Source organism: Pelmatolapia mariae, linkage group LG15 (genome assembly GCF_036321145.2).
Source record: "Pelmatolapia mariae isolate MD_Pm_ZW linkage group LG15, Pm_UMD_F_2, whole genome shotgun sequence".
Taxonomy (NCBI): Eukaryota; Metazoa; Chordata; class Actinopteri; order Cichliformes; family Cichlidae; genus Pelmatolapia; species Pelmatolapia mariae.
Window position 1 is genome coordinate 33,444,898 of NC_086240.1, and position 17,121 is coordinate 33,462,018.

The 17,121-nt window shown below is 38.6% G+C and overlaps 1 protein-coding gene across 1 annotated transcript in view; it reads left to right on the forward strand.

Annotated features, from left to right (window-relative positions):
• ube2j1 (ubiquitin-conjugating enzyme E2, J1) overlaps positions 1-17,121 on the forward strand; it is a 36,338-nt gene continuing 19,217 nt past the window's right edge. Inside the window, exons 1-6 of the mRNA XM_063495496.1 lie at positions 1-18; positions 105-300; positions 6,244-6,317; positions 7,595-7,726; positions 9,638-9,722; positions 14,599-14,704. Coding sequence (XP_063351566.1) covers positions 270-300; positions 6,244-6,317; positions 7,595-7,726; positions 9,638-9,722; positions 14,599-14,704 — 428 coding nt within the window. The 5' untranslated portion in view covers positions 1-18; positions 105-269. The remainder of the gene's footprint in view (positions 19-104; positions 301-6,243; positions 6,318-7,594; positions 7,727-9,637; positions 9,723-14,598; positions 14,705-17,121) is intronic.

Sequence of the window (17,121 nt, forward strand, 5' to 3'; positions counted from 1 at the left end):
TGACGTCACGTCGATAAGGTTAGAGAAACCGTTTCAAAACCTAAACAGCAGAGAAGTAGAAAAATATCCCATCATTACTGAAACACGTTCTGCCTCACTTGCAGACTGGAGCTCCGGTGCGAGAGCGGGACCTTCGGTTTGAGCTGTATCGCTCAGATTTAAGAACGAAGCAAGCTACCCGGGCTGCGAAGCTAACGCTAATATTTGAAAGCTAGGTATTTGAAAACGAAAACAATACAACTTCAAGACAGTGCCCAGTTTCTTTAAGGATGGAGAGCAAATACAACCTTAAGAGTCCAGGTAAGCCTGATCCCAAAACAACTTCTACAGCTTTCGGAACCCTAGGATAAATCCTACAGCTAAAATCCAACACTTTAATGTTTCTTAATTAGCTTAACTGTTATTAGCCTCCGTCCCAATCTAAATGTTTACACTGGCACCTTTATTTAGTATTTTTTTCGGAGTTCTTCCTGTTGTGTGGGATGCTTTATTTATTTATTTTAAACTCTTCGGTATTTAGAGCAAACCATCTGTCTGTTGAAACTGTACCGGCTGGCTCTGTCCCTGCACTTTTCGTGTTGCGGAGTTATTTGACGTTACACACGTAATTAAGGACACGTCTGCGTGTTCAGCGTTGTCGTTAGCTGCTTGTGTAATATTAGTGATCAAGGGGACTATTTAATCGGCTGATTTTGAAGGTTGACTTTAAGAAACATAGGAAGCATGCTGGTGGTGTGCAACCCACAGCAATAATACGTAATTTTTATTTTTTAAAAAACCCTTTTTTTAAACAGTATATGTATTTTTATGACTTTCACTTTCGTAAGAAGAAGATTTAAATGAGTCACGGAAATGGGAATGAAAAATATTGTGCAGTTTGCAGTATATTGCACAAAGTCTTTAACGACGAATATAAATCGTGTCTTATGTCTGTTGTGATTATGCTAGTTGCACTTTGCGTGCATGGCTCAAAGCTGTTCTGGCAGGGTCAAAACTTGGCCAGCTGTCCAAAACCTTTTCACTGATCCCTGATAATGAGTGTTTAGAGGTGAGCCTTACTTATAGTTTCTCAGTTTTCACTGGGATAGAAATGAACTGAAATCAGAAACATCTTTATTTGTGCCCACAAACAAGGAATTGGACTCCAGTGTTCCAGGTTAACTGGTTTTTACGTTAACTCTCTATGTTCCGCAGATCAAATGGTCTTCTCACTCTGCCAGTGTGTCTTGCGGTTTCACAAGATTAAAGACCTTGGCAAGAAAGGGCAACATCTCCAGCTCGTACAAATGTCTATGTGTCTCAACATTAGTTTCAGGCAACAATTAAATTATCTCAAATTTTTTTTAAAAAGAAAGAAAGTCTGCCGCTGTTCTTGTTCCTCTGTCTTTCTGTAACATAAATAACAAGCTGACATTTTCCTTATGACACCACCGATCAGCTTGAAGGACCCTCAGTCATGCGTGCATCCTGTTCACCTGTCAGCTGTCTAACGTCTGCTGCTGATGTAGGAAACATGCCCACATTAACTGGTGTTAGACACAGTTTAGTGGGCAGCTGTGTCCTCAACATAATGTAATGTCATCACATTGGCTTGTTTCCTGAGCGCAGAGCTGCTGGAGATTGTGTTTCCCCTCAGAGTGACTGATCTGGGTTAAAAATGACAAACGAGATTTAAAACGAGGAGCGATGAACACTGAGATAACTACAGAGCACTTCATAAGCGAACTTGTTGCTTTAATGAGAATTTGTTCTGCCACCGATTTGATCAAATGGACTAAATAGCATCCTCTCAAGATGTGAGTATGTTCAGGAAACTCACCCAGGTTTCCTAATAGACACAGGCAATTGATGGTTATTTTGAAAAAGAAACCCTCTTTAAATGAACAATCCCAGGTGTTCTGGGCAGTATCAAACATCTCCACAATGCTGAGTAAGTGTATTTGTAATGTTTTAATACATCAGCAGGTTGTGGCATGAAGTGCTAAATGCACTTATAAATGACCATTTCTGTGAAACTTTGGTTATTATGTTGATGGGTTTTCATGAATGGTAGGATGATCCATTGCAATGAATTATGGGACAGCATTGTTTCTTCTCTCTTCACAAATGACTGTAGAAAAGATGCATGACCTGGCTGCACTTCCTCCCATAGTACAAAAATGAAGTCAAAATTTCCCACTTGTGGGAGTTGCCATGTTGCACGTTTGGAGTCAGAGTCTGTGCAGTAGTGACTCGAGGTGGAATAGCTGTGTCACCTACTGGACGTGACCGTGAACACGCCCCCCTTCACTTTTTACGTAGCCCATCTGCTCCAGGTTATCTGCTGATGGGTTTACTGCGCCTAACAACTCATTAAATTAAGGTAAATACAACCACAAAGTTTTGTTAGTATAAGCTCTAATGAAGTGTTATTTTTAACTGGTGATCTGGTGACTCATTGGACTGACAAGCTGGAGTCAAACGCACTGTTTATTTATTTGCTTTTTCCTCCCTCGTCTCCTCATCGGCCGGGTATACAGAGCGATGCAGTCAACTGGCAAAGCAGTCCACGAGATGCAATAAAATGGTGTCTTTGTCCCAAGCACACCCAAACAGTTTAAAACATGTGGTTGCTCCATGACACCGCAAACATAACCGGGTTTCTCACTATAGAACGATCAGGAATCCTGACATCCATCAGCGTGTACATAGGAACAAAAATCTCCACATCAGTCTTGTTCGCTTACATTTCTGTACCGTCATAAGATGGTGCTAAACATGCTCTAAATCTTTTAAACAATTAGAGCATTAAACCTATGACGGTTTTTGAGAGCAGGTCTTTATACCTGTAGCGCTTTAGGTCTCCTTTTTTAGCTAAATGCTATAATAGTAGTGATAGCAGCAGACGAGCAATAAAAAGTGCGCACAGTCTGGAGATGCTTTTTCTTTTCATTCTCTTGTCTATGCCTTTCACGTCTTTGGTGTTAGCTTGTTATTATGTAACAGTGTCTCTTTTTATCCCTTTGGACCTGGTGTGAGTCATTCCTAGTGGCAAATAGTCAACATTTGTGTTGCATAAGATGATTTGGCATATAAGGATTATCACCTTGGGCCTGTTACTGGACTTCTGCAGAGACAGTTGAGTGGGAAAGGCTTTTCTTGTCATCTCTGCCTACCATGGGGGTAGTTGCAGTTCTGGAGGTAGAGCAGGTTATTTACTAAACGGAAGGTTGGTGGTTCAATCCCTGGCTGCTCCATTGTGCATGCCAAATCTGCTTGGGGCAAGATACTAACCCCATGTTGCTCTCTGATGCATCTATCAGAGTATGTGTGTGAATGTTGGATAGAAAGCACTTTGAGTGTTCAGTTTGAGGAGAAAAGCATCTTACAAGAACCAGTTTATTTACCATTTAAGACAGAGCCAAAAATGGAAAATGAATATGAAACTCAGCAGGCAATAAGGAGCAGTGTAGTTCCTGTCAGTGTCTCCAGGCACAGATACAATGTTAAATGAGAGAATGTCATAATGAAATCCAAGCAAAACCATGTTAATTTCACTATCATTTTCATTGTCAATGCATTGTCAAATCTAACTATCACCACCTTTGAATTCTATCTTATCTTATCTTTTTATCTTTAGCTTGCATGTAACAAGCTAAATTTATCTTTTTTTTTTTAAGATAAATTTGAAAAAAGATAATTTTCCAGAAATTGTGTGGCGACATATCTGAATGAATGCAGTAGTAACTATAAATATAGCGCTATGTTTTATGTGTTTTGGACACAACGATATTGGCTAAAAATGAAATCATCATTGATCACAATTTCTTTGAGTGACAATGCAATGGTAGTGCAAGAGGATTTTGTTGTTGGTCAGTTATTTAAGACCCGAGCAGAAGTGGAATTTACATTTTACTATTGGCCAAAAAAAAAGTCGCCACCAAAAAAAGGTCACACACTCTAATATTTCATTAGACCGCCTTTAGCTTTGATTACGGCACGCATTCGCTGTGGCATTGTTTCAATAAGCTTCTACAATGTCACAAGATTTATTTCCATCTAGTGCCCATCACTCTGGAACAAGGTAAATCTGGACTCACCAGACCACATGACCTTCTTCCATTGCTCTAGAGTGCAATCTTTATGCTCCCTAGCAAACTGAAGCCTTTTTTTCCGGGTTGCCTCACTGATTAGTGGTCTTCTTACGACTACACAGCTGTTCAGTCCCAATCCCTTGAGTTCCCTTTGCATTGTGTGTGTAGAAATGCTCTTACTTTCACTATTAAACATAGCCCTGAGTTCTACTATTGTTTTTCTTTGATTTGATTTCACCAAATGTTTAAGTGATCGCCAATCACGATCATTCAGAATTTTTGTCAGGTCACCGCTGTCCTTCCACTTTTTAATAATGCGTTGAACAGTTGTTAACCCAATTTTAGTAGTTTCTGCCATCTCCTTAGATGTTTACTGTGCTTGAAGCATGACAATGACCCTTCTCAAGCACACTAATATCTTTTCCACGATCCTGAGATTTGTCTTTCGACATGGTTGTTTATGAAATGAGAAGCAATTCCTTGCACCAGTTGGGGTCAAATAACTTGTTGCCAGCTGAAAGATAATCGCCCATGCAGTAATTCTCCAATTCTCCACTCTTTCAATGATGAGGATGTACACATCCTGGACAGGGAAGAATGCTGGTTTGAGCGCGGAGTCAAGGAGGCCATTTACGTGAAAGGGGAAAGACCATCTCTGAATCGAGGAGGGGGCCTAAGGGTACATCTTTCGCCATCTTACAATGCTGTGATTGCAGCCATTCCCCAACTCTCTGTGAGTGGTACTCATGGCCATTGATCAGTGGTCTTTGATCAGTGGGTTTTGGTCAGTGGTTGTTGATCAATGGTCATGAGAATTTGCATAATTATGATTAAGGAACTGACCTCACAGCCCATTGTTCCTTCACTGGGCTGGTTTCAGTCATTATGCAAATGTACTGTTTATAAGATTGGGGAATCCTGCAGTCAGCTGAGACTGAAGAAGTCACTTGGATGAGTGACGAAACGTTTCTCCCACAAAACGCTACGTCCAGATGAACAGAATCAACTTTTGGAGATCTCCAATAGGAGGCTCGTACCTATTTGCTTAGTTAAATCCAGGTGGCCACATATGGCAATATATATATGTTATTGATACGTTGAACTGAGTAACAATATCCAATGATACTTAGCAAAAAATCATGCAAGTCTATGCTTCTGGGGTTAAACACCATTTTATACACCACACCAACTGCCTTGCTTGCTATCTGGTAATGTGATAGTGTCGTTACCATTACAGTATTTGCATGCTAAAATGTTAAATAATAATGTTATACTTTTACTGGTTATAGATGAAAGTTTCTTATTTGTTTACCGTAACTACCATCTTAATAAGTAATTTCATTACAGCCAGAGTAAAAATGCTAAGCTAAAACATCAAACAGCACAGTAAACAAAGCTTACTGGAAGATGTTGATGAAGCTGTTAATACCTCACTTTCATCATCATCATCATCATCCATGGGTTACAGTTCTTAGCAACTGACATACCAAAGTTGGCTTTCAGGCTGTCAGCCTTTAGATATACATTATATTGCCAAAATTATTTACTCATCTGCCTTCAAACATGAACTTGAGCTGCATCCCAGTAGTAATCCAGGACTTAATACAATGTCGGTTCACCCTTTGTGGCTCTAACTGCTTCAACTCTTTGGCAAATGTTTAGCTGGCTTAAGCACATTTACTCAGGGCCTTATTGATGTGATATTCTTCTGCTGCCACGGCTGTGTGTCTGTGAAAAAGGCGTTTGCTCTGTGTTGTGGTGTCCTGATGACACACAATTTCACGAGACTCAAACCTTAAATACTGATTTGTAGACATTGTCCCCCATTAATGATGGAAATTTCTAAGTCTAAGAAAACTAGCTTGTTATTTTTCATATTCTCCGCAAGTCAAGGTAAACAGTTTTTAAAGGTGAAATATAAAAGTAAAATCAGATGTAGTCATTTATACATTTGACTCCAGACAGCTGATAAATTTGCAAGAAAGAAAGATTAGGCCATTGTGTGTAGAGTTTTGAGGTGAAAAATGAATTGAATCGGTTTAGGAATAAGGCTGTAACATGACAAAACATGGTACAAGTGAAGCGGTGTAAATACTTTCCAGATGTACTGTAGCTTTCCATGCAGGTGGTAACCTTTTTTTCCTGTTTCTTTGTTTCTTTTGATGGGAAGCGGTGAAGAGGCTGATGAAGGAGGCTGCTGAACTGAGGGATCCCACAGAGCACTATCATGCCCAACCACTAGAAGTAAGTTTGGCATTTTTATGCTATTACTTTACTCTATAGTCTAACAATGCATGACAATGAAAATATAAGCAGGCAATGCAGCTACTTTTACGCTACTTTTACACTACTAGGTACTACTAGTTTTGATAGCCTTCACGTTACAGTGTGTAAAATTTTCACCTATAGATATCAGTTGCAGTTTGTAGTGAGCTTGACTGCAGGTTCAGAGGTCAAAATTGGTGTGAAATCAAAGACGTGACCTGGGCTTTTCAAACTAATAGAATATGGTTATCTATTAAAGTTCTCCGAATTCTCTTTGAATTTTGTGACCTCAAGGTCAGAAGTCAAGTTTTCTGAAAATCTTTTATATAAGATAACCCATACTTTTAGGCTTTTTAAATCTCACTATATATCCCTGTCTTGTCTCAGCTGAGGTCCTCATTTAGTGTCACAATCCTCAAGCTAATACAAACACAAACACACTCCAGTAAGTTCATTGGATTTAATACTTAGTTTCACTTTCATAAGTGATAGATATACGCTGGCTATGACCTCTGAAAATATTTGTCTAGTGGTCAATAGAGATGTTTAGCTCTGCAAGTCACTTTTTATTTATTAGCATATTTTTTTTCTTATTTCAAATCAGCTGATAATATCAGATAATCAGCTGTATAAAGCCCTCTTGTTCCACAGTTGCGATAGGGACCATGTCTTTAGTGATATAATAGGCTACTGTGGCTTTAAGATGGTTTGTTTTGGGGCAGGAGGCTGGGAAGATGTCGCGGTCTGGGATACAGCACGCAGGTTCGAGCACTGTGGCGCTGTTGTAAATGGTGAAAATGATTAGTAGAGCTCGAACCTTTTGTCGGGACGCTTTTTTGTCATTCTCTACAGAATACATTATTCTGCTGCTCATCTGACACTTTGATTCCAAACCATCTCCAAATATTTGAGCCGTTGTTTTTTTTTTTACCAACCAGCTACTCTGCGATAGCTACTGTGTCCATCTGGTCGCTGCCTGCAGGTGAAGTGATGGGCAAGGGGGAGTTGTGTTCAGTGAGAAAGAGAGGCGGGGCAGAGTGACGTGTAGAGACAAACGTGGACGAGAGAGACTGGCTCCACAAGTATAATTATAGCGAACGTAGACTATATCGATATAAACGATATTGTCACATCTTATATCTCGTATCAAAGTATATGGATTTTTTTTAAAAACTTGATATTTCACCCAGTCCTACCTTCTGTTGTCTTCTCAGACAGAAATATGTTCTTAAAATGATATTTCCTTCTTTCTGCAGGACAATCTCTTTGAGTGGCACTTTTCTGTTCGGGGTCCTCCAGACTCTGATTTTGATGGTGGGGTTTACCACGGCAGGATCATACTTCCCCCAGAATACCCCATGAAACCCCCCAGCATCATCCTACTCACAGTAAGATGCAGATGAAGATCACATCTTAGTTGCATTTGATTATTCTCCTGATGCAGCAGATAATCAAAAAGCTGAAAAAGCAATTTTTAAGAACAGACAACTTTCCCAGGTCCAAGCAAAGTAACCTTATACACTGACCATGTTTGGCTTCACACATAACTGCAAGGCACATTCTCTAAAATGAACATTATCAAAAATAAATATCGTTCTAGGCTTACCAGTGAGCATATGCATGGCCCTGATTCCATTCAAGCCCAGGCTTACACTCCTGGAAGGACAAGCTAGAGCTCAATTTTCTTTTGAAACAGTCAGGGAGTTGAACGTAATAGGGGAAGAAAGTGAGCTTCCAGAACAGTTCAGGTGTTAAGATTAAGGATGTTCCTGGCCAGGAAAAAATGAGACTGACTGATTAGTCTAAAACTATGAAGTTAAATTTGAAAATCGTTTCATGGAAAATGTCAAAAACCAATAACAAAGGCATTGTAAACAATTTACCCCATTCAAAACAAACCTGGTGCAACAGGGAAGCCCAAACCTCCCTCTCGCTGCCACCTCCAGCTTATCCGAGGAAACTTGAAACCTTTCCCGGGCCGGCTGATAGATGTCGTAAGATCTAGAAATTTTTAACAATTAGATTCAATTGCTAGTAAGTAAAGTTGGGTGACTGGACGAATATATTGACCATCGATGATAGACTGAGCCTTTCACCGATCGTTTTTACAAGACCGATTTATTTATTTGCCTTTGATAATGTTGACTGAAGCTAGGGAGAAGCAGTCAGCAGAAAAAATAATAGCGCCCATCAAAAAATCTGCGCCTGCGCGAGTATATTGCCTTTTGTCAGTTATTGGACTGGCGAATGTCAGTTGGAAAATTTTTACATATCGCCCAACCTTAGTAGTAAGTCTGGTACCGACTAGTGACAACAGCGACCATTAATCAGCTAATCAACTAGTCACGCACATCTCTAGACATGTTGTGTATCTGAAACATTAGTAGAGTCAAGATATAAAAGAGAACGAGGGACATTCAAGCTTCTCCCTTTATTGTGTTTTTCATTTAAATTAAAACACTGAATGCACAACATTTAACATTTCATTTTTTTCTCTTATTTTGAAATCCAGCTCTAATTTTCCTTATAAAACAGGGGGAATCGATTAACTCACACACAGTGGGGGAAATTTAATTTTATCCCATGCTGAATTCCTCTCATACAAAAAAGAATAGTTTCATATTTTAATGGTAATTTCATTTTAATGTTGAGAGATGGAATGTCAGTAACAAAAAAAAAAAAACATTATAAAGAAGTTAAAATTTGAATTGAATGTCACTGAGTGAAATAAGTATTTGACCCCCAACCAGAATCCTCACGTTGGGAGGAAATGCTGTGGTCAGGAAACCAAAATCAAGGCTGGACTAGGCTGCACGACCATAAGGAAGGCGCTTATTGAAAACAGATCAAATATTTACTTCAGTCAGTTATAGATCTTTATGTAATGTGTGGATTTTTGTTTGATATTCTGTTTATTTATATGAAACAACCACAAAAATGAGACTGTCCAAACTTACAAATTCATAAGATCAAATAATTCCTTTTCCCACTATATTCAGGCAGCTGTGCGGTACATGTTTTAATGACTGATAAAAGTTAGAATTTGTTGTGAAAAAACTGTGTTCTCATGTTTTTACTGACACCAGCTACTATTTTATTACTTCTTTATTGAACCAAAATTTTCATTTGATTTTTGTTTGAAAGCTCTGACATTTGCACAATAGTAGCCTCATTTTTATTTGTTAATACTGCTCAAAACTTTTATGTCAGTTTGTGTTCATAGGTTTTGAGAAATATGTGCTATGCTTCTGTTTTCCCATACATACCAATACCACTTTCTCTTTATTCCCTTCCATTAGCCAAATGGGAGATTTGAAGTTGGGAAGAAGATTTGTCTGAGCATCTCTGGCCACCATCCCGAGACCTGGCAGCCCTCTTGGAGTAGTAAGTATAGGAGACAAGAGCCCAGTTCTCCATATGTATCTTATTCCCTGAGGTAATCTAAGTAGTTGGAGGTTTCATTTGGAAATAAGCTCTACAAAAGAATTTGTAGAGCTATGAAATGAGATGTGTAGGAAAAGTACAGAAGTGATCATCACTAATTAATAGCACTGATGTCTTGCATGCAAAACCATCCAGGTAAGCACTGATGCACTAATGCTGTTAATTGGTACAGAAGTATTCCTGATTTCCTATTTTTGTTGTGTGTTTGTCACACTTCAAAGTTTCAGATCATCAGCCAATTTTAAATGTTAGACAAAGATGACACGAGTAAACACACAATGCAGTTTCTAAATGAAGGTGTTTACTATTAAGGAGGAAACAATCCAAACCTACATGGCCCTGTGTGAAAAAGTGATTACCTGCTAAACCTAATAACTGTTTGTGCCACTTTTAGCAGCAACATCTGCAATCAAACGTTTGCAGTAACTGGCAATGATTCTTTTACAGCTCTGCCCACTCATCTTTGCTGAATTGTCATAGTTCAGCCACATTGGAGGGTTTTCGAAAATACACCTTCTTTTTAAGGTCATGCAACAGCTCCTCAGTCAGATTCAGGTCAAAACTTTGAATGGGCCACTCCAAGGTCTTCACTGTGTCATTAAGTCATTCAGAGATGGACTAGCAGGTCTGTTTTGGATCATTGCCTTGCTGCAGAACCCAGTTGCGCTTCAGTATTTTCTCAAAAGTCTTCAAGATCATCAAGGCCGAGTTACATGAACAAATTGGAGTCTATTAGATAGACATGATACAAACCACTACAGTGCAGTACCTGTAATACCTACAGCATGCTCTAATCGCTCTAATAGAATATTATGGTCTACAGTATCGAACGCTGCACTAAGGTCTAGCAGAACAAGCACAGAGACGAGTCCACTGTCAGAGGCCATAAGAAGATCATTTGTAACCTTCACTAAAGCTGTTTCTGTGCTGTGATGAGCTCTGAAACCTGAATGAAACTCTTCAAATAAGCCATTCCTCTGCAGATGATCAGTTAGCTGTTTGACAACTACTCTTTCAATCATTTTTGATATGAAAGGAAGGTTAGAGATTGGCCTATAATTAGCTAAGACTGCTGGGTCTAGGGATGGCTCTGATCGTGGCCAGTTTATGGTGAAATGATGTTCTTTCCACTTTCAGATTTTGGCCGTAACAGTGCTCACTTGAACCTTCAGTAGTGCAACCAATGCCATCAGCAGGTTTTGATTGAGAAAGAGCTCTTTGGCTTTACTCATCATGAGATGTTTCTTTTTAGACTCATTGGTAATGAGACACCTTTTTTTAGGCTGTCAGTCAAAACTGAACCAGCTGATATTAATTTGCACTAAGTGCCAGGATTGCTTTCTAATAACTGATTGATGTTGGCTGGTGCCATGACTTTCCATGCCTTTTTGTACCTCCCTTTCTTTATGTGTTCAATACATATTTGCCCGTGTCATTTCTCATTGTTACACATAACCTAATTTATGAACATAGCTGGTTTGATTTCATTGCAAATGTGAATTTGATGGGTCATTACAACATTTGGTGAGAATTTCATGTCAGTAGCACCTTTAGAAATACTTGGTGATGTGTTCACTGTTTATTTTACCCAGTGTATTTATGTATGTGTGCATATATATAGTGTACAATAAAAGTATGACTATGTTGAATTAAACTCAAATATATTGGATGGAATTTGATAGTATGGCCTTCTTCCCTTCCCTTGTGATGATACATGTATTTGGTTTTGCTACTGGTGGCTACAGTTTGTCCTGATGTGGTGTAGTGCGGTGTAGTTTTTGTCTGTGTCGGTGGCATGTTGACTGCCGCTCTTATCTATCCGATCTTCACTGACGGGTCAAGATACCTCATTCTCCTGTTTCAGCGTTTACCACCAGTTCCCCTGTCATTCAGCAAAAGTTGGACATTTTTCTTCGTTTGAACTACAGCTGATTAGAGTCAGGTATAAGACTTTTTTATAGTCCTGTGGTGTATCGTCCATTTTTAAAGGCATTCAGTGACTTCTTATCCTCCACTATAAAGCTGCCCAGACTCCTTATAGTTGGAGATTTTAACATTAACTCTGACCTCTTTGCCAGAAGCTTTACTGGCATTATGGATTCCTTTCATTTCACTCAGTTTGTGTCTAGCCCCACACATACCAAAGGACACAAACTGGACCTTGTTTTTACTTTGGGTTTAAATATTGATTCTATTTGTTCTGAGGACATTTTTTACTTCTGATCATCACTATATTATTTTTAACTTGTCTTTTTCCTGCCTGCCGTGTGGTCAGCACTCACATCTTAAATTCCTCTACTGCTGAGAAATTCTCTGATTCTTTTAAGTTGTTCTTATCCCCTTATGATCTTACTGTCTCACTAAAATTAGCTCTTGTTTCCAAATTCTCCCTTCACATAAATGAAACCATTCGCTGCTTAAAGTGTTCTTGTCGATAAGCTAAGCACATGTTCTAATAAAGGATCTTTCTTTCAACCGTTCAGTTAGAGATGCGTGGGTTGCCTATTTCTCACACCTGGTTACAAAGAGCAGAGGTAATCCTCAGGTGTTATTTGATGCAATTAGTAATATTGTTACTCCTGCTCCACCTGCCACCCCAATCTCTTCTAATAAAGAAGGTGAAAATTTTCTGTCTTGATAGAAAAATTGATAATAGAAGAATTACTATTTCTCCATCAACATTTACATTGTCTGTTCCTGCTCTAGCTTGGCCTGTTATTTTAGAGTTAAAAACTAAAGGAGACTTTTGGCCCCCAGACTCTGGAACTCTCTCCCCCTGAGTTTGAGATCTGTGCACTCGGTGCTTTCCTCTAAGAAAACTAAAATTAAAACTTTTTAGACTTGCATTGAGTGTCCTTAGATTGCTTGCTTGCCAAAGTCAGTATGTTAAAGGCAAAGAGATCTTTTTCAGTACTGCATGAACTTTGTAAGCGGAAGCGAATGGATGGATGGATGAACTTTGTATGTCAAACATTTGTTTTCTAATATAAATGACAAAGCTCACTCCAGTACTCTGCTTCTGGCCTAAACAATATTGCACTTTGAGTGCTGGTGTTGATAGATGAACTTTTGCTGAGGTTCTTGATATAAGAGTATTTTTATACACCTCGAGAGTAAAAACGAATAATTTATTACTACCAAGAACTCCTCATTAGTTTGTAACTGGCGTTTGGTCCGTTTGCTGAGTTCTGCTTTCATGTTACTTCTCAGCATGGAACTTTAATCAGTGGAAACTCAGTGGGAGATGCTGCATCTTCCTCAAAGCATTTCTCTCTACTGCCTCCCTCTCTTAAGTAAGAAGAGTTTCAAATCAATAACAGAGTTAAATCAAAGACAAAGGTTGCTCCCAACTTCTTTTTACCAACAAACTGTAGGTCACATGGCTAGCTATGCCTCAGAGATTTGACTTCCCCTGCTGGGTTTTTAAAGTGTTGGCTCTAAGTTGTGTCTGATCCTGTTTGCAATGACCACAGGAGGCCTGACTTGATAATTGCACAGTGCTTCCGATTGTCACAGACAGGCCAACTGTAGGGTTCCAGGTTTATGCTCACTACTCTTGGCGGCTGCTTTAGTTCATATTCTATGCCTGCATATTTAATAAAGCATGCTTCAGATAATTAAACATTCCCTCTGATATCTCTTTGGGAAATATTTAAATTTGTATTTTTTACATATGCTGATTTATTTAGATATGGCATCGTTACTCATGAATATCTTGACAACTGTTTTTCCTCAAGCTGTTTTCTGGTCTGTCTGTACTTAATACTGTTTATTTTTTAAAATGTAAGCTGAAGTGTTTTATAGCCTAGCTATTTTCACAAACTTTGGTCATAGGTTATACACACAGTTAGAGATAGCAGGTCATCAGAACTGAAGTAAGACAGTTTGCACCAAAGTGACTTATTTCAATAGACTGGCTGCTACTAAAATTTGCTGCTTCCTCTTGTCTTCGTCCTAGTGTCTTTTTCAGTCACTTAATTGAAATTTCTCTCTATTTCTATCTATTTCTCTATTGATCGATAGAGCGATAGATCATCACCGTTTACGAACAGGAACATAGAAAAGAGAGACCTAATGTTTAACAATCCATATTTAACAGCTTTACTCTGGTGCAGTTGTGGATACTATATTGTTCTTTCTTTGTGTGTGTTTTTTTTTTTTTTAATTTTAAATTGTGTTTTTGATGATTTTTCTTTTGTTTTTTTTGGTGGTCTGCATGCAGATAGCCGCTAAGAAGAAGGGGTTTTGGGGGGATTACAGGAGGAGAGAAGTTGCAGAGAGGTGTGTAAGACTGGTCCCAAGTCTCAGTCACATTTTGGGGGTTTAATAAATTTCACCAGATGTCTAGAAATGGGAGCTGCTCCATCCAAAGTGGGATGGATGCCGTCTCTCCTAATAAGATCAGGTTTTCCCCAGAAAGTTTCCCAATTATCTATAAAGCCCACGTGATTTTTTGGACACACTCAGATAGACAGCAATTTGAGGACAAAATGGATCACTCCAGGTCTGACTGGGCAGAGGACCAGAGAAAACAACATAGTTTTTGCCAAAGTCACACACTGTTTCAGTATAATTACAGTGAACTCTGACTGACACAACCTGATGTTATTACTGCTGATATGAATGATAATTTTACCAAATCTACATTTACAAGCAAGATGTATTTAAAGGACAGACAGTTCAGAGAATAAACATAAACTGGACAATGAACAGGTTGTCATGGCCAAGTGAGGCTAACAATGAGTATGTTGTTTTTCATTCACTTGCTATTTTCTCCTCATTGTTTACACACACTCTCTCTCTTTTTTTCTTCCAGTTCGCACTGCCCTCATAGCTATAATTGGATTCATGCCAACAAAAGGAGAGGGTGCCATTGGATCTCTCGATTATACTCCTGAAGAGAGGAGAGCCCTTGCCAAAAAGTAAGATTTAGTAGATACAAAAATCTTTTCAGTCTTTCCAGTTGAGAATGGTAATAAGGTGAGTATGGCATCTTGCATCTTCTTGTATGAAATAATGTTACAACCTCAATTAGCAGGCAAGCAGGAAGTGGATATGATCCTCATAAAATAATATTCAAACAGCCCGTTCAAACATGTAATAGAAGCACCTGAGCCTGAGTCGACATGCCTCATTGCTAAATTACTGGTCTATCACAATCTGAAAAGAACATTTCCAGGCCAGTCCTGGTATTGAAAGATGACAAATTCATCGTTGCTGTGTGCTGCCAGTCTCCAGAGGACACGTGAGCAGACACTCAATTTTCATATCACACTGTGTTTTCCTCAGAGAAAATGGTACAAAGCCAGCGATGGTGAAGATCAAGCTAAAATTGCTCTTCTGTTAGCAGATGAGATGAGTTCTTGATCATCCGGTTATTTCATTAGTTCATGGAGATGAAATAGATAGGAAAACACACTGTGTGATGAATACAAGGCTGCTTGTCTCCATGATGGCACCTCCACCCCTTCCCAACACACACACACACACACACACACACACACACAGTGGCTGAGGCAGCACTAAAATGTTCATTTATTAAATGAAAATGTAAAATATTACTATTTAAGTACTTCACATTTACACTCATTTTGATTACATATTCAGAAATGACAACATCTGATCTTTAGACACTTTGTGAAAAGACAGTCTGCATGTAAGGACAGTTTGAAAAATAGTAAGGAAACTTAAACCTTAAACTTCAACCAGCTAGTTATTAACATAATGTTTGCTGGATTTAGTCCCTGTTCAGATACTGGCATCTCTGCAAACATAATGAGCAAAAACCGTACCAATCTATCACAAATACCTAATAAAGATGGCATCTGGGTACAAGTCAGCAGCAGCTCAGATTTGTACTTTAGTTACTGATAACATAAGACAGAAAAACCCTTTATGACATCTAATGAAATAATGAACACTTCAACGTAGGGATGCCATTGTTAAAGTCTTAAGTCAAGAGATGCCTTTATAAATGTAAATGCAGAGGGTTTAGAACAAGTTACAAACCATTGTTTAAAGTCAAGTACAAGAACAGTAGAGGAATTGCATCATTAAACATCTTATTTATAGTTTAAAGAATCAAGATGGATCCTTTCATTTTCTTGTTCTATCAACTTGAGTTCACAGTACTAACTCCTCTGCCAGTATTTTCTTGAAAGTAGTGCTGGACAGTACTGCTGTGAAAGAAGTATCAAAGAATAAACAAGAGCACTCAGAGAGCGTAATTCCTCCTGAAGGGCAAGAGCTATACTAAAACTTTGTTTTATGATGTTTTTGTTAAAACATGCTGTTGTCAGCCTATTTTTATAGCACTATGATACAACTTTGCATCATTGTGATGTTGTAGGTAAAACAAAAAAAGTGTTTTGTCCAGCTTTCTACATTCCCTTTTATATACCACTGTACCATTTCATTTATAAAGCACTTTTAAAAACAACAGGGCTGACAAAAGTGTGGTACAATAACACCAAATATAAAAGACAAACAAAGGCCAGAAGGTAAAGAGCTGTAGAAGTTAAAGAATAAAGTAGTACATAAAACCAACTTAGGATTGCAAACAACATCTCACACTAGGTCGAAGGCCAGAGAGTAAAAATGCATTTTTAACAAGATTTGAAAACGGCGAGTGAAGGAGCCTGCCTGATGTGCAGTGGAAAGCTCTGTCATATCAGAGTTTGGGTTGCGTCTTTGGAACGAGGAAAAGCATGGACAATGGTCACGGACAATGAAGGTCAAGGTCAAATGCTTAACTAGCCTAGTACTCTTGTCCCCCAAGACCTACTTATATTGTTGTTTAAAGATGATTCATAAAAATTTTTGAGTAGTATGAAGTTTTTACAGATCACATTTGGTGTAACCATGAACCAATTTTCACCAAAATTTCATCAGCTTGAGGTCTTATTGGTCCTGCAAGATTGTTCTGAGAAGTCCTATCATTAATTAATGTTTCAATCTTCAGTATGATCAACCTATCTCTATTATTTGACTGTGTACTCCACAGGCCTTCAAACTGGCAGTAGGTAAACCATTACTTAAAAAGACTTCACTTGACCCAACTGTCTGCTGCCAATCTCCAACCTTTCTTTTATTTTAAAAATTCTTGAAAGGGTAGTTGTACAACAGCTAACAGATCATCTGTAGAGCAATGGTTCATTTGAAGAATTTCAGTCAGGTTTCCGAGCACATCACAGTACAGAAAGAGCTTTAGTCAAGGTTACAAATGATCTTATAGCCTCTGACAGCACTGCTATGCAGATGACACCCAACTTTATCTATCCATGAAGCCAGATGACACACACCAATTAGTTAAACTGCAGGAATGTCTTAAAGACACAAA